At 56.0% G+C, this 23,708-nt stretch overlaps 1 protein-coding gene across 1 annotated transcript in view; it reads left to right on the forward strand.

Annotated features, from left to right (window-relative positions):
- KMT2D (lysine methyltransferase 2D) overlaps positions 1-23,561 on the forward strand; it is a 39,606-nt gene extending 16,045 nt beyond the window's left edge. The window contains exons 22-57 of the mRNA XM_070454846.1: positions 45-158; positions 372-502; positions 589-736; positions 921-986; positions 1,170-1,280; positions 1,440-1,577; positions 1,682-1,766; positions 1,996-2,237; positions 2,331-2,404; positions 2,618-2,668; positions 2,791-4,602; positions 4,693-4,872; positions 4,950-5,086; positions 5,305-7,166; positions 8,741-8,864; positions 9,011-9,095; positions 9,186-9,267; positions 9,359-9,591; positions 9,692-10,336; positions 10,473-12,200; positions 12,337-12,477; positions 12,601-12,768; positions 12,927-13,086; positions 13,714-13,789; positions 13,972-14,147; positions 14,256-14,386; positions 15,060-15,192; positions 15,272-15,399; positions 15,553-16,693; positions 17,660-17,796; positions 17,903-18,033; positions 18,523-18,570; positions 19,722-20,007; positions 20,240-20,313; positions 20,440-20,548; positions 20,666-23,561. Coding sequence (XP_070310947.1) covers positions 45-158; positions 372-502; positions 589-736; positions 921-986; positions 1,170-1,280; positions 1,440-1,577; positions 1,682-1,766; positions 1,996-2,237; positions 2,331-2,404; positions 2,618-2,668; positions 2,791-4,602; positions 4,693-4,872; positions 4,950-5,086; positions 5,305-7,166; positions 8,741-8,864; positions 9,011-9,095; positions 9,186-9,267; positions 9,359-9,591; positions 9,692-10,336; positions 10,473-12,200; positions 12,337-12,477; positions 12,601-12,768; positions 12,927-13,086; positions 13,714-13,789; positions 13,972-14,147; positions 14,256-14,386; positions 15,060-15,192; positions 15,272-15,399; positions 15,553-16,693; positions 17,660-17,796; positions 17,903-18,033; positions 18,523-18,570; positions 19,722-20,007; positions 20,240-20,313; positions 20,440-20,548; positions 20,666-20,758 — 11,180 coding nt within the window. The 3' untranslated portion in view covers positions 20,759-23,561. The remainder of the gene's footprint in view (positions 1-44; positions 159-371; positions 503-588; positions 737-920; positions 987-1,169; positions 1,281-1,439; positions 1,578-1,681; positions 1,767-1,995; positions 2,238-2,330; positions 2,405-2,617; positions 2,669-2,790; positions 4,603-4,692; positions 4,873-4,949; positions 5,087-5,304; positions 7,167-8,740; positions 8,865-9,010; positions 9,096-9,185; positions 9,268-9,358; positions 9,592-9,691; positions 10,337-10,472; positions 12,201-12,336; positions 12,478-12,600; positions 12,769-12,926; positions 13,087-13,713; positions 13,790-13,971; positions 14,148-14,255; positions 14,387-15,059; positions 15,193-15,271; positions 15,400-15,552; positions 16,694-17,659; positions 17,797-17,902; positions 18,034-18,522; positions 18,571-19,721; positions 20,008-20,239; positions 20,314-20,439; positions 20,549-20,665) is intronic.
- Positions 23,562-23,708: the final 147 nt, after the last annotated feature.

The following is a 23,708-nucleotide window of genomic DNA, read 5'->3' on the forward strand; positions in this document are numbered from 1 at the left end:
CAGGTCCCTAGCAGCTTCTCAGCCTCAGCTCTGCCTCCTTACAGGCATTGGTGGTTTCATGGTGCGACAGCGGAAATCCCACACACGTGTGAAAAAAGGGCCTGCTGCACAGGCGGAGGTGTTGAGTGGGGATGGGCAGCCCGACGAGGGTGAGACGGGTGAGGGCTCCAGTGGGGCCTGGGAGAAGGTGGGGCTCGCAGGACCGTGGAACACTGCCAGGGAGGCCGGGGGCAAGGGTGCTCTCACAGGACCAAGGAAGTAGTGGGCCCAGTTGGTGTCAGTGGAGAATAGGCAGAAAGTGTCCCCAGGCCAACCTGGGAGCAGCGTGCCTGCAGTCCCCAGAGAGGCTAACCCTCCTGTTCGGTCCTCAGTGTTGCCTGCCGACCTGCCTGCTGAGGGCTCTGTGGACCAGAGCCTGGCCGATGGGGATGAGAAGAAGAAGCAGCAGCGGCGAGGGCGCAAGAAGAACAAACTGGAGGACATGTTCCCTGCTTACCTGCAGGTGGGTCTTAGGCTCTGAGGGCCAAGGGCCAGGCTGCTGGCCCACAGGGCCTGAGGAAGCCTGTTTCTTTCCATCTCCTCCCACAGGAAGCCTTCTTTGGGAAGGAGCTGCTGGACCTGAGCCGGAAGGCCCTGTTTGCAGTTGGCATGGGCCGGCCAGGCTTTGGATTGGGAACCCCCAAAGCCAAGGGAGATGGAGGCTCAGAGAGGAAGGAGCTCCCGACCTCACAGAAAGGTCAGTTATGTGGGGGTAAGGTGGTCTGAAGGGGTCCAACTTCACTTTGTGCTTGGAAGCTGGTAAGAGATTTTGGTGGGAAATGGGCTGGTCTCCAGAAGTTGAGGGTTGGCCAAGAGCCCTGACCTTGGCACTGGGGTCCTGTTCTGGGCATCTCTGATTGAAGTGGGACTGTTGCTCATAGGAGATGATGGTCCGGATGTTGCAGATGAAGAATCCCGTGGTCCCGAGGGCAAGGCTGATACACCAGGTGAGGGCTGCTGGGAGAACTGGGTGCTATCTTGGTTTTGCTTCTGCCAACCTATTCTGCCCCTGAGCACCATCAAGGTTGGAGGCTGGAAAGTGTTTCAGGCCTTCTGCGGTCCTTACCAGAGTGGCCAGTGTGGTGCTTCCACACCGACCTGAGCTGATGGGCTTTTCTTGGCAATTGCAGGACCTGAGGACGGCGGCATAAAGGCATCCCCTGTGCCCAGTGACCCCGAGAAGCCAGGCACTCCGGGTGAAGGGATGCTTAGCTCTGACTTAGACAGGATTCCCACAGAAGGTGAGGCTGGGACCCACACTCTTCATGTATAAGGGTCCTCTCCTCTGCCTGAGGGACTCATTTATACAGCTCCTCTGGTGGGGAGTCATGGGCACCTTCCGTGGTATCCCCTGAGTCCCCTAGTCTTCCTCAGCAGCATCTTTCTTTGATCGCTCACAGAACTGCCTAAGATGGAATCCAAGGACCTGCAGCAGCTTTTCAAGGACGTTCTGGGTTCCGAACGAGAACAGCATCTGGGTTGTGGAACCCCTGGCCTAGACGGTAGCCGGACACCATTGCAGAGGCCCTTTCTTCAAGGTGAGCCAATGGGGGTGGTTTGAGGACTGGGTGGGCAGGTGCCGCCAAGCTTGCCTCTAGACTGGGCTGCTTTCTCCCTCTCTCTGATCCTTTGTGTCTTGTAGGTGGACTCCCTTTGGGCAATCTCCCCTCCAGCAGCCCAATGGACTCTTACCCGGGCCTCTGCCAGTCCCCATTCCTGGATTCTAGGTTGGTATTTGTGCTTAACCTCTGTGGGCAGTCCCTTCCCTCCAGTGGGGCCACGCCGGGGGAGGGAACCTTGGACTCTCGGGTGCTGCTGTGGCAACCCCTCCCTCTGCTGCCTTGCTAGTGACTGTCCTCTGTTGGGGCAGGGCAGTGGCCTGGGGACTCTGGGCAGTTTGTCTGGGGTGGGGCTTGGCATCCCTGCCCTCTGTGACTCTCCGCCCCTGCGCCCCAGGGAGCGCGGGGGCTTTTTTAGCCCGGAACCCGGTGAGCCAGACAGCCCCTGGACAGGCTCGGGGGGCACCACGCCCTCCACCCCCACCACCCCCACCACGGAGGGTGAGGGCGACGGGCTCTCCTATAATCAGCGGAGTCTTCAGCGCTGGGAGAAGGACGAGGAGTTGGGCCAGCTGTCCACCATCTCACCTGTGCTGTACGCCAATATTAACTTCCCCAGTCTCAAGCAGGATTACCCAGGTACCTGTGGGACAGGGCAAGGGAGACAGCCTGCGACACGACCAGTGCGGGGGTCACCTGCCAGTTCTCTCACACATCGTCTTTGTCCTCCAGACTGGTCAAGCCGCTGCAAACAAATCATGAAACTCTGGAGAAAAGTTCCAGCTGCTGATAAAGCCCCCTACCTGGTGAGACAGAAGGAGCCTGGGGTGGCGTGGGAACTGAGTCAGGGATGGCGTGTCTTTGGGAAAGTCACCTTCATTCCTTCTATTCCCCACTTTCATAGCAGCTAGGCCAGTAGGGGTCGGCTTCTGGGTGGGGAGTGTGAGGGACAGGGTGAGGGAGTGGGACTGGGCTTGAGACTGAGTCCCAGCCTCAGGCTGTGTCCTCTGTCCCCTCAGCAAAAGGCCAAAGATAACCGCGCAGCTCACCGCATCAACAAGGTGCAGAAGGTGAGCGGGCTCAGGCTGCGCGGCGGCCTCCAGGTCTGGGTGTGGGGCAGCCTCCCTGAGAGTGGGGTCAGGGGGCCTGCCCACAACAGCCTGACCATTCTGTATCTGGTCTCCTCCTGTAGCAGGCTGAGAGCCAGATCAACAAGCAGACCAAGGTGGGCGACATGGCCCGCAAGACTGACCGACCAGCCCTACACCTCCGCATTCCCCCCCAGCCAGGGGCCCTGGGCAGTCCACCTCCCGCTGCTGCCCCCACCGTTTTCATTGGCAGCCCCACTCCCCCCGCCGGCTTGTCTACCTCTGCGGACGGGTTCCTGAAGCCGCCGGCGGGCACGGTGCCCGGCCCCGACTCGCCTGGTGAGCTCTTCCTCAAGCTCCCGCCCCAGGTGCCCGCCCAAGTGCCTTCACAGGACCCTTTTGGACTGGCCTCTGCCTATGCTCTGGAGCCCCGCTTCCCCACAGCACCCCCCACCTACCCTCCCTATGCTAGTCAGACTGGGGGCCCTGCACCGCCCCTGACGCTGGGTGCCTCGTCTCGTCCTGGGACTGGCCAGCCAGGGGAGTTCCACACTACCCCACCTGGCACCCCCCGACACCAGCCCTCCACGCCTGACCCCTTCCTCAAACCCCGCTGCCCCTCCCTGGACAACGTGGCTGTGCCTGAGAGCCCAGGGGTAGGGGGAGGCAAGGCTGCTGAGCCTCTGCTGTCCCCCCTGCCTTTCGGGGAGTCTCGGAAGGCCCTGGAGGTGAAGAAGGAAGAGCTTGGGGGATCCTCTCCGAGCTATGGGCCCCCAAACCTGGGCTTTGTTGATTCTCCCTCCTCAGGCCCCCACTTGGGTGGCCTGGAGTTAAAGGCACCTGATGTCTTCAAAGCCCCCCTGACCCCTCGGGCATCTCAGGTAGAGCCCCAGAGCCCGGGCTTGGGCCTAAGGCCCCAGGAGCCACCCCCTGCCCAGGCTTTGGCCCCTTCTCCTCCCAGCCACTCGGACATCTTTCGCCCTGGCCCCTACCCTGACCCCTACGCCCAACCCCCGCTGACCCCTCGGCCCCAGCCCCCACCACCTGAGAGCTGCTGTGCTCTGCCTCCCCGCTCACTGCCCTCTGACCCTTTCTCCCGAGTGCCCGCCAGTCCCCAGTCCCAGTCCAGCTCCCAGTCCCCATTGACACCCCGTCCTCTGTCTGCTGAGGCTTTCTGCCCATCCCCTGTTACCCCTCGCTTCCAATCCCCTGACCCTTACTCCCGTCCACCCTCACGCCCTCAGTCCCGGGATCCATTTGCCCCGTTGCATAAGCCCCCCCGCCCCCAGCCCTCTGAAGTTGCCTTCAAGGCTGGGCCTCTAGCCCACACTCCGCTGGGGGCTGGGGGTTTCCCAGCAGCCCTGCCCTCAGGGCCAGCAGGTGAGCTCCATGCCAAGGTCCCAAGTGTGCAACCCCCCAATTTTGCCCGGTCCCCTGGGACCAGTGCGTTTGTGGGCACCCCTTCTCCCATGCGTTTCACTTTCCCTCAGGCAGTCGGGGAGCCTCCCCTAAAGCCCCCTGTCCCTCAGCCTGGTCTCCCTCCACCCCATGGGATCAACAGCCATTTTGGGCCCGGCCCTACCATGGGCAAGCCTCAAAGCACAAACTACGCAGTAGCCACAGGGAACTTCCACCCATCGGGCAGCCCTCTGGGACCCAGCAGCGGGGCCACAGGAGAGGGCTATGGGCTGTCCCCACTACGCCCCCCGTCAGTCCTACCACCACCTGCACCCGATGGATCCCTCCCCTACCTGTCCCACGGAGCCTCACAGCGGGCAGGCATCACCTCTCCAGTTGAGAAGCGAGAAGACCCAGGGGCTGGCACGGGCAGCTCTTTGGCGGCACCTGAGCTTTCAGGTACCCAGGACCCAGGCATGTCTGGCCTGAGTCAGACAGAACTAGAGAAGCAGCGACAGGTGGGTCAACATCTCCTCTGTTTGTGGGGCGGCCCTTTGGGCTTTGGTGCTTGTCCAACGGACTTATCCTCTTGTCTGTACTCTGCACAGCGCCAGCGACTGCGGGAGCTATTGATTCGGCAGCAGATGCAGCGCAACACCCTTCGGCAGGAGAAGGAGACTGCGGCAGCTGCCGGAGCGGTGGGACCCCCAGGCAACTGGGGTGCTGAGCCTAGTAGCCCTGCGTTTGAGCAGCTGGGTCGAGGCCAGACCCCCTTTGCTGGGACCCAGGTAGGTAGAGTGGCAAGGGGTGGTGGATCCAAGATGCTGAAGGTGGCCCCACTTTCATCTACCCTCATCTCTCCTAGGACAAGGGCAGCCTTGTGGGGCTGCCCCCGAGCAAGCTGGGCGGCCCCATCCTGGGGCCAGGGGCTTTCCCCAGTGAAGACCGACTCTCCCGGCCGCCTCCACCAGCCACCCCTTCCTCTATGGATGTTAACAGCCGGTGAGGCTCCTGGGCTTCCCATGGGGAAAAATCAGGGGAATATATTGTATCCAGTGTGCGCTGCCACTGATTTTCCTGTCTCTCTCATTCTCAGCATCACTTTCTTTTCTTCCCCATTCCTTCCCCCTCACTGCATCAACTCTTTCCTTCTTTAGGGAAGCACATGTTCTAGCTCTTTTTTCATTCTGATTTTATCTTACTACTGCGTATACTTCCAGGCAATTGGTGGGGGGCTCCCAAGCCTTCTATCAGCGAGCACCGTATCCTGGGTCCCTGCCCTTACAGCAGCAGCAGCAGCAGCAACTGTGGCAGCAGCAGCAACAGGCAACAGCAGCAACTTCCATGCGACTTACCATGTCTGCGCGCTTTCCATCAACTCCTGGGCCTGAACTTGGCCGCCAAACCCTAGGTTCCCCTTTGGCTGGAATTTCCAACCGCCTGCCTGGCCCTGGTGAACCAGTACCTGGCCCAGCTGGTCCTGCCCAGTTCATTGAGTTGCGGCACAATGTACAAAAAGGACTTGGACCGGGGGGTCCTCCATTTCCCGGTCAGGGCCCTCCACAGAGACCCCGTTTTTACCCTGTGGCTGAGGATTCCCACCGACTGGCCCCTGAAGGGCTTCGTGGCCTCGCGGTCTCAGGCCTTCCTCCACAGAAACCTTCAGCCCCACCAGCCCCTGAGCTGAACAACAGCCTCCATCCAACGCCCCACACCAAAGGTCCCAACCTGCCCACTGGCTTGGAGCTAGTCAGCCGGCCCCCCTCCAGCACTGAGCTTGGCCGCCCCCCTCCTCTGGCCCTGGAAGCTGGAAAACTACCTTGTGAGGATCCTGAGCTGGATGATGACTTTGATGCCCACAAGGCCTTGGAGGACGATGAGGAGCTTGCTCACCTGGGCCTGGGTGTGGATGTGGCCAAGGGAGACGATGAGCTGGGCACTCTGGAAAACCTAGAGACCAATGATCCCCACCTCGATGACCTGCTCAATGGGGATGAGTTTGACCTGCTGGCCTATACTGACCCTGAGCTGGACACGGGGGACAAGAAGGACATCTTCAACGAGCATCTGAGGCTGGTGGAGTCGGCCAATGAAAAGGCTGAACGAGAGGCTCTGTTGCGAGGGGTGGAGCCAGGACCCTTGGGCCCTGAGGAGCGCCCTCCCCCGGCTGCTGATGCCTCTGAGCCCCGTCTGGCGTCAGGGCTCCCGGAGGTGAAGCCCAAGGTGGAGGAGGTTGGGCGCCACCCTTCCCCTTGCCAGTTTACCATTACCACCCCCAAGGCAGAGCCAGCACCTGTCACTACTTCCCTAGGCCTGGGGGTAAAGCCAGGTCAGAGCGTGACGGGCAGCCGGGACACTCGAATGGGCACAGGACCTTTTTCCAGCAGTGGGCACACAGCTGAGAAGGTCCCCTTTGGGACCACAGGAGGACCACCAGCTCACCTGCTGACGCCCAGCCCACTGAGTGGCCCGGGAGGGCCCTCCCTATTGGAAAAGTTTGAGCTAGAGAGTGGGGCCCTGACTTTGCCTGGTGGACATGCATCTGGGGATGAGCTGGACAAGATGGAGAGCTCATTGGTCGCCAGTGAGTTACCCCTGCTCATTGAGGACCTGTTGGAACATGAGAAGAAAGAGCTGCAAAAGAAGCAGCAGCTTTCAGCCCAGCTGCAGCCTGTGCAGCAGCAGCAGCCCCAGCAGCATTCCCTGCTGTCCACCCCAGGCCCTGCCCAGGCTGTGTCTTTGCCCCATGAGGGCTCTTCTCCCAGTTTGGCTGGCCCTCAACAGCAGCTTGCCCTGGGACTTGGAGGCTCCCGACAGCCAGGCTTGGCCCAACCGTTGATGCCCACCCAGCCACCAGCTCATGCCCTACAGCAGCGCCTGGCCCCATCCATGGCCATGGTATCCAACCAAGGGCATATGCTAAGTGGGCAGCATGGGGGACAGGCAGGCTTGGTGCCCCAGCAGAACCCACAGCCAGTGCTGGGACAGAAGCCCATGGGTACCGTGCCACCGTCCATGTGCATGAAACCACAGCAGCTGGCAATGCAGCAGCAGTTGGCTAACAGCTTTTTCCCAGATACAGGTAATCTCAGCTGGCGGGGAGGGACTGACTTAGTAACTCAGGAGTGATCACTGTTAGCACCAACTAACTGAATTCTCTCTGAGGCTGCAGACCCAAGATACTCCCTAGTTAAAGGAGATGGGACACAGAGCGTGGTATAGGCGAAACACTGTAGCTTTTAAAGGAGAATAGTGCCTGGCATCTAGCAGGTGTTCAGATGTTTGAATGAATGGAATGGACACCTGAAGTCTGATTAGCAGAGGCCTTGTAGCTGTAGTGAGACCCAGAACTTAGGACTTGGAGCAAAGTGGTACAGGAAGTAATTGGGCTGGTGAAAGATTTAGTGAGACTAGTGGCAGGAAAGTCAGGTGTATTTGGAGACCATGAGTGGACTGCTTAGGCTGGGGTAGACTTTGTGGAAGGAAGCAAGTGGGTACTGCCATAACTTTGGAGAGGTAAGGTGGGGGCCCAGATTGAAGAAGACCTCAAATTATAATAATATCTATTGAATAATGACTGCTAAACATTGTGCTGAGCACTTTGCATTTATTGTGTAATATAATCAGAACAAAAACATTAAATAGGTACCATTATTTTTTTTTTAACTTTTAATTTTGTATTGGGGTATAGGTGATTAACAATGTGAGAGTGTCAGGTGAACAGCTAAGGGACTCAGCCATACATATACATGCATCCATTCTCCCCCAAAGCCCCCCTCCCATCTAGGCTGTCACATAACATTGAGCAGAGTTCTGTATGCTGTACAGCAGGTCCTTGTTGGTTATCCATTTTAAATATAGAAGTGTGTACACGTAATAGGTACTATTATCTTAGATTATAGAAAAGGAAACTGAGGCAGTAAGATTAACTTGCTCAATATCATACAACTAACAGCTGGAATTTGAAGCCTGGCCCTCATATCCTCTTAACTGTTTTACCACCTCAGAATAACCAGGAGAGGGTGTTTGGTTCATCTTCTTAAAAGTAGGGAGTCAGTTAAACTTTCTGAGTAGTGGAGAAATATGCAGTGTATAAGATTTTAGGATGATTTGGTGTCTGCTTGTTTCTTTTTTTCTACCCAGTGTCCTAGACAGGCAGAAGAGTGGTTTGTAGGTGGTGTGTGTTGTGGCCAAAGCAACTCTGGCATTAGGCTTTGGCACTCTGCCCACATCTTGGGTCCTTGGGCTGCACTTAGTTGCCCTAAGAATATGACTTTTGAAGAATGCTTTCTAGGTCATAAAGTAAACTTGTATTCTGGTCACATTTGATCTTCTCAATAGCTCCATGAGATAAGCAGAATAAGGAATCATGATCTCTGTCAAATAGAAGAGTAAACTGAGGCTCATAGAGGTGAAGTGACTTTAATACATTGGTTCAGTAAATATTTACTGAGTACCTTTTCCTAATACCATGCTAGTAAAAACAGCCATGTGTCCTGTGAATAATAGAATTGAGTCTCCTATGCTACCTGGCTCCTAGTCCAGTGGTCATTACATCATGCCATGCGATTGTTTTGCTTGGCTTGGTGGAAGTCAGGTATTGGAACGCCAGACATTGACCTCGATGCCAGGCTCACTTGGCTCTTCCGTCTCTAGACCTGGACAAATTCGCTGCAGAAGATATCATTGATCCTATTGCAAAGGCCAAGATGGTGGCTTTGAAAGGCATCAAGAAGGTGATGGCTCAGGGCAGCATTGGAGTGGCGCCTGGTATGAACAGGTAAGATGTATGAGGTGGGAGCATTGGCTTTTTCCTTTTCCAGTCCTTCCCCTATTCTTCATGATCCTCCTTCCTACTTGTCCCAACTCTTTGCCCTTCAACTTTCCCCATCACTAACTCATCCTCTTTACTTTGGTGGACTCCAGGCAGCAAGTGTCCCTGCTAGCCCAGAGGCTCTCAGGGGGGCCTGGCAGTGATCTGCAGAACCACGTGGCAGCTGGGAGTGGCCAGGTAAATGGTCGGGTGGGAGCAGGAACTTGGGTCCTATGCCTTCGGGCCACCCTTCTTAGGGCCTGGTACAGAACAATGACCCTTCAACAGTCTTTCTCGTCCCAGGAACGGGGTGCCAGTGACCCCTCCCAGCCTCGTCCCAATCCACCCACTTTTGCCCAGGGAGTGATCAGTGAGTATGGTGATGGGGAGGAATGTGCAATGAAGTGGCTTGGGGAAAGAAGGGTTTGGATCCCCTGACACCTGTCTACTTCCTTTCCCAGATGAGGCTGACCAGCGGCAGTATGAAGAGTGGCTGTTCCATACCCAGCAGCTCCTACAAATGCAACTGAAGGTGCTAGAGGAGCAGATAGGGGTGCACCGCAAGTCCCGGAAAGCCCTGTGTGCCAAGCAGCGCACTGCCAAGAAGGCTGGCCGGGAGTTCCCTGAGGCTGATGCTGAGAAGCTGAAGCTGGTTACGGAACAACAGAGCAAGATCCAGAAACAGCTGGACCAGGTAGGGAAGGCAGACTTCAGCCTAGCCACCAGGAACCTGGGAAGAGGAGTGGCACAGGTGGGTAGCCCCCTGGCTGACCTCCTTGACCCTCCCGTGTTAGGTCCGGAAGCAGCAGAAGGAGCACACTAACCTCATGGCAGAATATCGGAATAAGCAGCAGCAGCAGCAGCAGCAGCAGCAACAGCAGCAGCACTCAGCCGTACTTGCCCTTAGCCCTTCCCAGAGTCCCCGGCTACTCACCAAGCTTCCTGGTCAGCTGCTCCCAGGCCATGGGCTGCAGCCACCTCAAGGACCCCCGGGGGGGCAAGCTGCAGGTCTTCGCCTAACCCCCGGGGGCATGGCCTTACCTGGACAGCCTGGTGGCCCCTTCCTCAACACCACCCTGGCCCAACAGCAGCAACAGCAACATTCTGGTGGAGCTGGGGCCCTGGGTGGCCCCGCAGGGGGCTTTTTCCCTGGCAACCTTGCTCTTCGAGGCCTGGGACCTGACTCAAGGCTTTTACAGGAAAGGCAGCTGCAGCTTCAACAGCAGCGCATGCAGCTGGCCCAGAAACTGCAACAGCAGCAGCAGCAGCATCTCCTAGGACAGGTGGCAATCCAGCAGCAACAGCAGCAGGGCCCAGGAGTACAGGCAAACCAGGCTCTGGGTCCCAAGCCCCAGGGCCTTCTGCCTCCCAGCAGCCACCAGGGCCTCTTGGTCCAGCAGCTGTCCCCCCAACCACCCCAGGGGCCCCAGGGCATGCTGGCAGCAGCAACAGCAGCAGCAGCAGCAGCACAGCAGCAGCAGCAGCAGCAGCAGCAGCACAACAGCAGCAGCAGCAGCAACAGCAGCAGCAGCAGCAACAGCAGACAGCACAGCACAGCAGCAGCAGCAGCAACAGCAGCAGCAGCAGCAGCAGCAGCAGCAGCAACAGCAGCAGCAGCAGCAGCAACAGCAGCAGCAGCAGCAGCAGCTTCAGCAGCAGCAGCAGCTTCAGCAGCAGCAGCAGATGGGCCTCTTGAGCCAGAGTCGAACTTTACTGTCTCCTCAACAGCAACAGCAGCAGCAGCAGCAACAGGTGACACTAGGCCCTGGCATGCCAGCCAAGCCTCTGCAACACTTTTCTAGCCCCGGAGCCCTGGGCCCAACCCTCATCTTAACAGGCAAGGAACAAAGCATCGTAGAGACGACTCTTCCTTCGGAGGCCAGTGAGGGGCCCTCCACACATCAGGGAGGGCCCTTACCAATGGGGACTGGACCAGAGTCTGTGGCCACTGAACCAGGAGAGATGAAGCCCTCACTGTCTGGGGACTCACAGCTCCTGCTTGTCCAGCCCCAGGCCCAGCCTCAGCCCAACTCTCTGCAGCTGCAGCCACCTCTGAGGCTCCCAGGACAACAGCAGCCGCCAGTTAACTTGCTCCACACAGCAGGCGCGGGAAGCCATGGGCAACCAGGCAGTGGATCATCTGAGGCCTCGTCTGTGCCCCACCTACTGGCCCAATCCTCTGTTTCCTTAGCGGAACAGCCTGGATCCATGACCCAGAACCTTCTGAGCTCCCAACAGCCCCTTGGACTAGAGCGACCCATGCAAAATAATGTAGGGTCACAGCCTGCCAAGCCAGGATCTGTCCTGCAGTCTGGGCAGAGCCTGCCAGGGGCTGGGGTCATGCCTACAGTGGGTCAGCTTCGGGCACAACTCCAAGGAGTCCTGGCCAAAAACCCACAGCTGCGGCACTTGAGTCCTCAGCAGCAGCAGCAGCTCCAGGCGCTTCTCATGCAGCGGCAGCTACAGCAGAGTCAGGCAGCACGCCAGGCGCCACCCTACCAGGAGCCTGGGACCCAGCCCTCTCCCCTTCAAGGCCTTCTGGGCCGCCAGCCCCAACTTGGGGGCTTCCCTGGATCCCAGACAGGCCCTCTTCAGGAGCTAGGGGCCGGGCTTCGACCTCAGGGCCCACCCCGACTCCCTGCCCCACAAGGAGCCTTATCCACAGGACCAGTTCTTGGCCCTGTCCATCCCACACCTTCACCATCCAGCCCCCAAGAGCCAAAGAGACCTTCCTCCCAATTACCATCCCCTAGCTCCCAGCTCCCCTCAGAGGCCCAGCTCCCTACCACCCAGCCAGGAACCCCCAAGCCCCAGGGGCCACCCTTGGAGCTTCCTCCTGGGAGGGTCTCACCTGCTGCTGCCCAGCTTGCGGATACTTTCTTTGGCAAGGGACTGGGACCTTGGGACCCCCCAGACCACCTAGCGGAAGCCCAGAAACTGGAACAAAGCAGCCTGGTTCCTGGGCATCTGGACCAGGTGAATGGGCAGGTGGTACCTGAGCCACCACATCTCAGCATCAAGCAGGAGCCTCGGGAAGAGCCATGTGCCCTGGGAGCCCAGGCGGTGAAGAGGGAGGCCAACGGGGAGCCTGTAGGGGCACCAGGTACCAGCAACCACCTCCTGCTGGCAGGGCCCCGCTCAGAGGCTGGGCATCTGCTCTTGCAGAAGCTTCTACGAGCAAAGAATGTGCAACTCAGCACTGGGCGGGGGCCCGAGGGGCTGCGAGCTGAGATCAACGGGCACATTGACAGCAAGCTTGCTGGGCTGGAGCAGAAACTGCAGGGTACCCCCAGCACCAAGGAGGTGAGTACTCTAAACTAGAGTGGAACAGACAGTGTGGGGCCTGAAGTCCGGGGGCAGAGCGAGCAGGTCTGGGTGAAACCAGAGGTGAGGGCTCCGAGGGACATGGTGACCTTCACTGTGGGTTTGTCTCGCTTAGGATACAGCAGCAAGGAAGCCTTTGACACCGAAGCCCAAGCGGGTACAGAAGGCAAGCGACAGGTTGGTGAGCTCCCGAAAGAAGCTGCGGAAGGAGGACGGGGTCAGGGCCAGCGAGGCCTTGCTGAAACAGCTGAAACAGGTGACCCCCAGGAGCCAGTCCCCTGGTCCCAGCCCAGGATAGGGGGCAGCCTGGCCCCCAGCTGTGCAGTAGCAGAAAGGTACATGCTGCGGGATTCCAACCTTGTTGTCTTGCCCCTTCTAGGAGCTGTCCCTGCTGCCCCTCACGGAGCCTACCATCACCGCCAATTTTAGCCTCTTTGCTCCCTTTGGCAGCGGCTGCCCGATCAGTGGGCAGTGCCAGCTGAGGGGGGCCTTCGGAAGTGGGGTGCTGCCCACGGGCCCTGACTACTATTCCCAGCTGCTTACCAAGGTCAGAAAAATGGCAGTACCTTTTGGGGATGATGAGGTTCTTGGGGAGGTGGAGTTGGGGGTGGCAGACTTGAGCAAAGGGCTGATAGAGTGTGGGGCCAGGAGATTATGTCAGTCTCCCCATGCCGTCTTGCACACAACACCCCACCCCGCCCCCAGAATAACCTGAGTAACCCGCCGACACCACCCTCGTCGCTGCCCCCCACCCCACCCCCATCGGTGCAGCAGAAGATGGTTAATGGCGTCACTCCATCTGAAGAGCTGGGGGAGCACCCCAAGGATGCCGCCTCTGCCCGGGATACTGAAGGGGTGCTGAGGGGTAAGTCAGGAGCAGAGTGGGCTACCTCTCAGCCCCGTCTTGGTGGCTAGGGTCCTGTGGTAGGGTTTGAGGTAGGAGTGGGTTACATGTTGCTCTGTGTGCATTCACAACAGATGGTACTTGAAATAGGAAGGGCCTCTTCGGGACTGATTTGTTGGAGCCAGGAGGGGCTTCTGGAGTCCAGAGCAAAGGCAGCAGGACAGGGAGAGTATTAATGAAGCTTTTGTTTTTGAGGAATAACCAAATTTCCTTACCCACAGGGTATGAACTCCAGTCAGATCTGGATTTGAACTCTGGCTCCTGCATTCATTTAGCTGTGCTACTGCAGCCAAGTAACTTGATTGACTTGTGTGAGCCTCAATTTTCTCACTCTAAAATAAAAATAATACTTAATGGAGTTGTTGAAAGACTATAACCAATGAGTATACACTGCAGAGTACACTCTTTAGAAAGGCTCAATAAATTTATAGCTCGTGTACCCCAAACTGGTAGATGGGTGGATGAGTAGATAGTTGTCCTAGAACTGAGCTAGATCTTGTACCAGTTAGGCCTGAAACATGTGGGAGAAAGCACCAACAGCTCTGGCCTGGCCTGAGCCTGACATTTCTTCTCCTACCTACCCTGCAGATGCTTCAGAAGTGAAAAGTCTAGACCTGCTGGCCGCCTTGCCTACGCCCCCTCACAATCAGACTGAGGATGTCAGGTGTGGAAGGGGCAGAAATGGGGATGAGGAATTGGGGTGGGGGATCAGTTCCTCATTTTTCCTTGTTTTTTCTTTTGACCAATGGCAGATTTCAAATAGGGCTGTAACATCCACAAATCTCTAGATTTGGGAGGGGGGCACCTGCTGGGCTGTAGCAGTGAGTGTCTGCTTTTGGCCCACAGGATGGAGAGTGATGAGGACAGCGATTCTCCTGACAGCATCGTGCCAGCTTCATCCCCTGAGAGCATCCTAGGGGAGGAGGCCCCCCGTTTCCCTCAGCTGGGCTCAGGCCGGTGGGAGCAGGATGACCGGGCTCTCTCCCCTGTCATCCCCATCATTCCTCGGGCCAGCATTCCAGGTAGAGGTGACTCTGGGCCTGGACCCGGCCTGGCCTGGTCAGGCTGCATTGTCAGAGGTCAGGGAGTGAGGCAGCTGGAGTTTACACAGGTCCTTCTTTGTCGTTCAGTCTTCCCAGAGAGCAAACCTTATGGGGTCCTGGATATGGAGGCCCCCAGGAAGCTGCCTGCCCCAACTTGGGAAAAAGGCAAAGGAAGCGAGGTGTCAGTCATGCTGACGGTTTCTGCTGCCGCCGCCAAGGTATGTCCTGGGGATGCCTCAAGGGCCAGGAGGAGATGCCGGTCAGAAGGCAGTCCCAGGAGCTTCTCTGAATAAATCATTTAAACCTATGTATTGAGGACCTCCTGTGAATGAAAGCCTGAGCCGGAGTGAGGGATTGGAGAAAATGTAGCACAAGGGGCTGCCCTGCACTCAAGGAGCTCACAGTTCAGGGGTAAAGACACAAGTCAACAAATAGAGTGTGTATAATGTGAAAAGTGCTACCAAACATGTCCCCAGTCACATTGCATGGAATTCTGTTTTTTTTTTTTTAATGTTATCAGGATCTTGTGATCAAAGGAAATTGGAAATCTCAGTTAAAATAGCAAAACAGGTTTTTTATTACAAGACTCTGCATTTCCTTTACTTTGCTGATGTGTACTGGGACTTTCCAAGGGGTGGATGCAGTGTGTCATTTCCTAAGCCCAGTTGCTGCAGGTCTCTTTCTGTGCGTTCCTGTTAATGCCCACAGTGATTTGAGAAAGGCTGCCTTTAAAGGAGGTACATGAGAAGAAGTCAGATGGCACAGGAGTAGGCCTGACAGGCCACATAGGGAGCTGCGTTCTGGGTGTCGTGGTCCCCGCCAAGCTGGTGATAGTTCTCACTCTGCCACTCTGCCGACATGGCTGTCATATCCCCTTTCCTGCCCTGGCAGAACCTGAATGGCATGATGGTGGCAGTGGCAGAGCTGCTGAGCATGAAGATCCCCAATTCCTATGAGGTGCTGTTCCCAGAGAACCCTGCCCGGCCCGGCATCGAGCCTAAGAAGGGGGAGGGTGAGGGCCCTGGTGAGTATGGTGGAAAAACTCCTTGGGGCCCACGGGGAGTGATTGTGGTGGGAGTCTCTGACCCCCTTCCTTCCTGCAGGTGGGAAAGAAAAGAGTCTGGGAGGCAAGAGCCCAGAGGCTGGCCCTGATTGGCTGAAGCAGTTTGATGCTGTGTTGCCTGGCTATACACTCAAGAGTCAGTTAGACATCTTGAGTCTCCTCAAACAGGTGGGTCTGTTGGAGGAAGACAGGGTGGGTATCTGGCTAGGACAGAGAAGGCAGAGGGCTTTGGGGCGAGTGGAATCTGGGTGGGAGGAGAGAGGTGACTAGTTAATTGAGGAGCCAGCACTAACGGTACAGGGCTCTCCTATCTTCCCATAGGAGAGCCCTGCCCCAGAGCCCCCCACCCAGCACAGCTACACCTACAACGTCTCCAACCTGGATGTGCGACAGCTCTCGGCCCCACCTCCTGAAGAACCCTCCCCACCCCCTTCCCCTCTGGCACCCTCTCCTGCCAGCCCCCCTGCTGAACCCTTGGTTGAACTTCCAGCTGAACCCTCAGCTGAGCCACCGATCCCCTCGCCTCTGCCACTGGCCTCGTCCCCTGAATCTACCCGGCCCAAGCCCCGAGCCCGGCCTCCTGAGGAAGGTGAAGATTCCCGGCCCCCTCGCCTCAAGAAGTGGAAGGGGGTGCGCTGGAAGCGGCTCCGGCTGCTGCTGACTATCCAGAAGGGTGGTGTGCGGCAGGAGGATGAGCGGGAAGTGGCTGAGTTCATGGAACAGCTCGGCACAGCCTTGCGACCTGACAAGGTGCCTCGAGACATGCGGCGCTGCTGCTTCTGTCATGAGGAGGGAGATGGGGCCACGGATGGGCCTGCCCGCCTGCTGAACCTGGACTTGGACTTGTGGGTGCACCTCAACTGTGCCCTGTGGTCCACAGAGGTATATGAGACCCAGGGCGGGGCGCTGATGAACGTGGAGGTTGCCCTGCACCGAGGCCTGCTCACCAAGTGCTCCCTGTGCCAGCGCACCGGTGCCACCAGCAGCTGTAATCGAATGCGTTGCCCCAACGTCTACCATTTTGCCTGCGCCATCCGCGCCAAGTGCATGTTCTTCAAGGACAAGACCATGCTGTGTCCGATGCATAAGATCAAGGGGCCCTGTGAGCAGGAGCTGAGCTCTTTTGCTGTCTTCCGGAGGGTCTACATCGAGCGGGATGAGGTGAAGCAGATTGCCAGCATCATCCAGCGGGGAGAGCGGCTGCACATGTTCCGGGTGGGGGGCCTTGTGTTCCACGCCATTGGACAGCTGCTGCCGCACCAGATGGCTGACTTCCACAGTGCCACTGCCCTCTATCCAGTGGGCTATGAGGCCACGCGCATCTACTGGAGCCTCCGCACTAACAACCGGCGCTGCTGCTACCGCTGCTCCATCGGCGAGAACAACGGGCGGCCGGAGTTCGTGATCAAAGTCATGGAGCAGGGCCTGGAGGACATGGTCTTCACGGACGCCTCTCCCCAGGGTGAGCATGGGCCCCTCTCAGCCTGGCATAGCACTGGGTGAGCTTCTCCCAGAGTCAGCTTTCTGATGTTGAGATGAGACCTTCAGGCTCCTTATTGAGTGATCTTGTTCCCCCACTTCTGTCAGGTAGAGGTCTCTTGAAGTTCTCCAGAGAAAGTGTTTTGGCCTTTCTCAGCCACCTTGAATTCTCTATGTAATTGAAGATACTTTGCTTCTCTGACTACACATATTCCAGCTCCTTTTCTTAATCTCAGTGGATCTAAAGGATACGGGTCTGAGACCTTGTCGCCCAGTTTACCCAGTCTCATCCTAGGCTTGAGTTCCTTGCGGTTGCTTCCCCCTGGATAAAATCTTTTGATCTTGGTTTCGATATTAATGGTAAAGGTAACAGAATTAACATTGTAGTGAGCGTGTATTATGTGCCACAAACTGAGCTGAGTGGTTTATGTAGGTTATTTTGTTCATGCAACCCTTCAAGGTAAGTACTGTTATTATGCCAAGTTTATACATAAACTTAGTAGTGGAGAGATTTAAGTAGTGGGTTAGCCAAAAAAATTCGTTCAGGTTTTAGAAAAAACCAGAACAAACTTTTTGACCAACCCAATATTTGCCTTAAGGGCCCCATAGCCAGTATTAGAACCTGAACCCAAGTCTTCTCACCCCAGAACATGCCTGGCGCTTGAGTTGCTCTGGCTCTTGTGTAAGGTCCATGGACTGTGTTGGGTGTCCTGGGCCCTGGGCTCATGTTTCTGTGTTACAGGGCTCTATGATGCCCCTCCAGGGTGGGAAAACTGGCTTGTTGAGGGAGACTGACTGGGAGGCCAAGAGGTTCCTGAAGAACCACACACCCTCTTGATAGCAAGATGGGAAGGCTACAGAAAACCACCCTAGCATCGGATGGGGGTTGGGGCTGAGATCAGTAAGCAGAAGTTGCCTCTGAGGGCTGTCGTCTTTCCTTGTCTCTTAGCCGTTTGGAATCGCATCATCGAGCCTGTGGCAGCCATGAGGAAAGAGGCCGACATGCTGCGGCTCTTCCCTGAGTACCTGAAAGGCGAGGAGCTCTTCGGGCTGACGGTGCACGCTGTGCTGCGCATAGCTGAATCAGTAAGGAAGGGCCGGGGGCCGGGGGCCCAGGGCCAGGAGGGCCCTGGGAATGTTGGTCTTGCCCCAGAAGTGCTCAGGCTGAAGTGAGTGTGACCTGTGCCCACAGCTGCCTGGAGTGGAAAGCTGTCAAAATTATTTATTCCGCTATGGACGCCACCCCCTGATGGAGCTACCGCTCATGATCAACCCCACTGGCTGTGCTCGGTCAGAGCCTAAAATCCTCACACACTACAAACGGTGAGCTTGTGGGGCTGAACCAAAGGTTGTGGGTATGCGGTTGGTAGGGCCCTCTGGCTAATTACGAGTGTTTGGGGTTACAGATCAGAGTTCCCTTGGAGAGACTGGGGGTTCACTCTAGCCTCCTGACTAGAGAGTATACAGGTATCACTAGGGTATCCTTTTCCTCCCCCAGCCTCTAAGGTGCTTGGGGTTGACCTGCAGTCTAGGGACACTTCTCTTGGGTGTTCTGGGAATGGCCCTTGGGGAGGTTCTGGGTAGACAGTGGTGAGGTCTTATGTATAAAGGACCAAGATGCCACCATCTTGTCCTGTGTTGCTTCCAGGGGGCCTGTGATTCTCCCCAACCTTAGACAGATACCCCATGAGTGCTAGATTCACCTTCCCGTCCCCAGGCTGAGTTGGTGTCAAAAATAAATAATTAGGAATATAATAGAAAAACTAATAAAACCTTACATTTGTATAGCACTTTATACTTTTTTTTTCAAAGCGTTTTCACATCCATTATCTCATTTGATCCTCACAACAACCTTATGAGGTAGGTAGGGCAGGTGGTATTATCCCCATTTACAGCTGAGAAAACTGAGACCCAGAAAGGTTAAGTGACTAGACAAAGGTCACAGCTGGGACCAGAGCCTTACCTCTTGACTTGTGGTTCACTGTTCTTGCTGTGTACCACAGTAGCCTGACCTTGGTCCCTGGGTAGAGGGAGGCAGAATCCACGAGAGGAGGGCTTTCTTGAAGGTCTTCGGTTGCTCTTTGGACTGTCGTAGAGCGTCAAACTCTACCCTCGCCAGCCCTGGTCCTTGATGCTCTACACCAGTGGTTTTCAAACTGTGTTTCAGAAAGCCCTGGAACACATAAACTGAGTGGGCAGAACTTGGCCCTCTTCATGCATAACTCCCCCCTTCCCCATACTGGATTCAACCAGAAGAGTTGCGTTTCCATCTAGTTTATGTATTGGTATTCCTGTAATGTTTTGTTAAAGTAAAAAACAAGATTTCTGCTATGTGAAAAAGAGTCAGTTTGAAAACCACTGCTCTGGGATGGGCAAGAACTTGGCTGATGCCCTAGGGTGGTGAGAAGGCATCCTGCTAGGCAGCAGCCATTCCCCTGCACTGAGCCATCTGCACAGAGCCCACTGGCAGAGAAAGGGAACAGTCTAAAGAAAGGAAAAGATACCACCATTTGGCTGTGAATTCAGGGCCAGTTTTAATTCAAATCCAGCCCAATGTGGTAGACATGGCCCCCGTTTGCAGAACTTTCAGCATGAGCAAGAGATAGGACTCAGAGATTTCAGCAAATCTGTGAGCTTAAATTCCAGTCCTGGGCTGCTTGGGGAAGACCTCCCAGAGGTCGTGAGCATGGCCTTGAGTCTGGTTTGGCAGGAGGGTGGTAGAAGGCAGGGAGATGGGAGAGCAGGCTCAGTGTAGGGGAATCAGTGCCCCTTCCCTCCCTTCACACCCCACCCCACCATCCTGGGCTCTCTCCGCCACACAGGGTGTTGGAAGGGTCCCCATAGCTAGTTGCTGCCTCGCCACAGCCAAGACTAAGATGCCTCTACTCCACTCGCAAGGCAGCACGTGCCCTCACTGGAGTGTTACACATCCCAGGGAGGAAGCGGGTGGTGTGTGCCTGGTCTGGGGTAGAGCTGTCTTGTCATGGACTGTGGACTGTATCACCTCCCAGGCCCCACACTCTGAACAGCACCAGCATGTCCAAGGCATATCAGAGCACCTTCACAGGCGAGACCAACACCCCGTACAGCAAGCAGTTTGTGCACTCCAAGTCATCTCAGTACCGGCGGCTCCGCACTGAGTGGAAGAACAATGTCTATCTGGCTCGCTCCCGTATCCAGGGCCTGGGTCTCTATGCAGCCAAGGACCTAGAAAAGCACACAATGGTCATTGAGTACATTGGCACCATCATTCGCAATGAGGTGGCCAACCGGCGGGAGAAAATCTATGAGGAGCAGGTATGGGCTGGCAGAGGGGCCATCATGGTACACTTAGCCAAGGGGCAGGGGCAGGATTGGGGCCAGAGGAGCAGGTGGAAAGCTGCTGTGGGAAGAGGAGGGGAGAGGCAGGAGAAAGGAAGAGTAAGAAATGAAGATGAGCTCACTGCCCAAGCCCACCACCTGACCCCGCCACCACCACTGCTGCCCTTCTCTGATATTCTTGCCCCTTCTGCAACCTCTGCCTTTCTAGAATCGAGGCATCTACATGTTTCGAATAAACAACGAACATGTCATTGATGCTACGTTGACCGGAGGCCCTGCCAGGTGAGAGGGATGAGCAAGAAGGGATTTAGGAGTTCCCTCAGGGTGGCACTCTGGGGGTGGGCCAACAAGGAACCAGCATCATCCAACCCAGTAGCATGATATTTCTCTCTTTGTCCCACTGCCTAGGTACATTAACCATTCTTGTGCCCCTAACTGTGTGGCGGAAGTTGTGACATTTGACAAGGAGGACAAAATCATCATCATCTCCAGCCGGCGAATCCCCAAAGGAGAGGAGGTAAGAGGAAGCATCTCTCAGTGAGTGACAGAGCAGCTCTCTCTTCTTCAATCCCAAAGCCACTTCCCCCACTTCCTCTGGTGAACTGGCCTTGATTGTGCCCTCTTCTCTTTCCAGCTGACATATGACTATCAGTTTGATTTTGAGGACGATCAGCACAAGATCCCCTGCCACTGTGGAGCCTGGAATTGTCGGAAGTGGATGAACTAAGAAGCTTTGAGGCTACCAGGCAGGGGAGCCCCCCCACCCCCAACCTCTTCCCTGAAAGGGATGAGGGGGAGGAGAGGTAGCAGCCAGAGCCAGGACCCAGGGCTGGGGCTGCCGGCTGACCGGAGCCCCTGGAGCAGGAGGCTGGGGCAGAGGGCCCTAGGCCAAGCCCACCCTGGGCACCAGGGACGACCCTCTTCCCCGCCACCGGCCCCCAGGCTGGCATCTCTGCCCCCAGCTCCAGGAGGGGCCAGACAGAAGCAGCCATTGGGCATCTCAGGTTTGAGGGGGATACGGGCCGGGAACTACCCAGAGCATCTGGGAGGCAGCAGGGAGGGGGGAGGAGGATGTGTGGCCGGGCCTCACAGCCCTGCTGCTCCCACCGACCTCTCTGGCCCAACTCAAGGCTGCAAAGAGACTTGACTAAGCTTGACAATCCCAAAGGCCGGGTCCCACACCTGGCCCTGCCTGCCGGGTCCTGCCCCCACCCTCACCCCCATCCCCTTCCCTCTCGATCTGTCTCTGTCTCCCTCTTCTCCTCTGTGTTTCTGTCTCTCTATGGGTTGTGTTTCCTTGTTTTCCACTCTGACAAATGCAACATGAATGGGAAAGAGGCGCCCAGCTGCCCAGGAGGGCAAGCCAGGCAAGCCGGGCAAGGAGACCCCGCACCCACACCTACCTCATTTAAGTGTTGGATTTTTTGCTGTTTTGAAATGTGAGACCCTCTCCAAGCCCCCTACTGCCCCAACCCTCTCCCCCACCTCACTGCCCTCTTCTGAGTGGGTGGAAGGGGGGTAGGAGGAAGAAGAAAAAACAACAACAAAAAATCCATCTTTGTTTTTAATTACGGGCATGGGATGGTGGTTGAGGCTAATGATGATGAAGATTGGGGATAACTGGCCCCTAGTTGCTCTAGGACTTCCTTCTCCATCTGGACATGGGGGCAGGAGTGGGGTGCTCAACTTAGGACCAGAGTATCTCCCTCCTGTTTTCCCAACCCCATCATGAGCCCATTTGCCCTCCAGCCCCTGGATGGGGTGGGTGGGTGGTAGGGTGAGGGCTATCCCTGAGTGGCATGCCCATACCCAGTGAGGCAGGGTGTGGCCCGGAGCTCCCACTTTCCCTCAGTCACCAAACTGCTGCTGGTCTGGTGAGAAGGGGTGGTGATGTGGGGGTGGGGGAGCTTAGTGTCAGCGCGGGGAGGGTGGGGGGTATTTATCTATTTATACATGGGATTGTACATAGTCTTGTGGGGCATGGGGGAGCCGGCTGGAGGTGAGAACCCTCCCCTCTCCCCCCACCCCCGGGGAGAGCAAATGTAAAACTACTAATTTTTGTGCTTTATATATTCTATATAAATATATCTATTTTCTTTTTACAAAACCAGTTTATAAATGGTAGGGGGGTGTGGGGCGGATACATGGAGCTCCCCTTGTGGGGGAGCCCCCTCCATTACCCAACCTACCGCCCTTTTCCTCACCCCCTCCTCCCCACCCCCTGGCTGTGACTGCTGTAAGGTGGGGGTATAGAGGTTGGGCAATTCCCACCCCCTTTTGTATAGTTGGACTATGTTATAACGCACAAAAGTGAGCTGGCCCCAGGGGGAGCCAGAGGGTAATGGGTTCCCCTGCCTCCCTTTCCTTCCCCTTTCTGCCCAAGCTTGTGCTGCAGTTGAACCTCTTCCTGGGGGTAGGGGTAGGTCAGGGGGTGGGTGAGGCCCCAGACCCCTCTCTGGTAGGGAGCCATGGGGATGAAGATGAAGCTTATATGCAGTTCTCTCCTAGGGGCTGTGGGCAAAGGGCATTTTGTAATTAATATTTTCAAGAATCAAATGTCTGGAGTGTGGGGGTGGGCTTGGTGGTGGTGTATGGGTGGGCCTGCTGGAGGGGGAGCACGGTCGCTGTTGTGATTTTAGGTTTGTTTTTGTTTGTTTTTGAATTTGGGGGGTTGCGGATTGATGGGGGTAGGGAAATTTTTTTTTTAAGCTGCTTCCTCAACTGTTTCAAGCTGCAAATGTTTAAGAGAATAACATCCCCCACCCCCACAGAAACCACTGTAATGAAATCACAGTGGGGAGACTGGGCTTCTGCCCCCAAAGCCATTGGATGTTCCTTTTCCAAGAGCAAAAGGTCTAGGTTACAGGGAAGGGGAGATTGGCTCCTGCGAGTCAGGCTCTGATTGGGGCTTGGGCCCTGGGATTGGGAAAAGGGGATGGGGCAGACTTTGTAAGCATATGCTAGGTATCTGATAGTCCTGTAGAATTTAGTGAAGAAACCTTATACAGTTTTTAATTTTTATATAAACTAACTCAGACCCAAGCTACAAGGTTGGAATTTTGGTTGTTGGTTTTTTTTTTTTTTAAGTACCCCGCCTGTATAATTGCATCAGAATTCCCTCCCTCCCCCTCGCCCCCCCATGTTTGTACTTTGGGTTGGTTTACACTTGCACATACTCAATTTTCAGTTTTTTCCCATTTATGGTCTTCTCCCCTCACCTCCAGGACCCTCCCCCTTTTTAAAAAATAAATCTCTGACAAGTGTGAATCCCGTGAAGACTTTATTTTGTGTTGTGTGTATCCTGTACAGCAAGGTTGGTCCTTCGTAACAACGGATGAAATGATTCCCTTTTTTAAAGCGCCCTCTCTCCCTCCACCCCCAGCGCCCCTGTCCTTGGCATGTTTTGTATCAGCGATCATTCTGAACTGTACATAATTTATGTTGCAAGAGGCAAAGGGCAAGTTTTGGATTTTGCTTCTTCCAAGTTTGTTTTTAAACGACAAATAAAAAAAAGAACATTTTAAATACAAGCGACTCCGTCCCGTCACCCTCGCCGTCGGTGGGATCAGTGAGGTCTGACAGGAGCCGGGGAGGGCGGTTTCTGAGGCGAGGACACACCGGAAGGGTGAGCTCCCCGCTTTCCACCCTTGGCTTGCGTAGGTTCTGACGTAGGCGGA

This window comes from Odocoileus virginianus, chromosome 24 (assembly GCF_023699985.2).
Source record: "Odocoileus virginianus isolate 20LAN1187 ecotype Illinois chromosome 24, Ovbor_1.2, whole genome shotgun sequence".
In the NCBI taxonomy this organism is placed as follows: domain Eukaryota; kingdom Metazoa; phylum Chordata; class Mammalia; order Artiodactyla; family Cervidae; genus Odocoileus; species Odocoileus virginianus.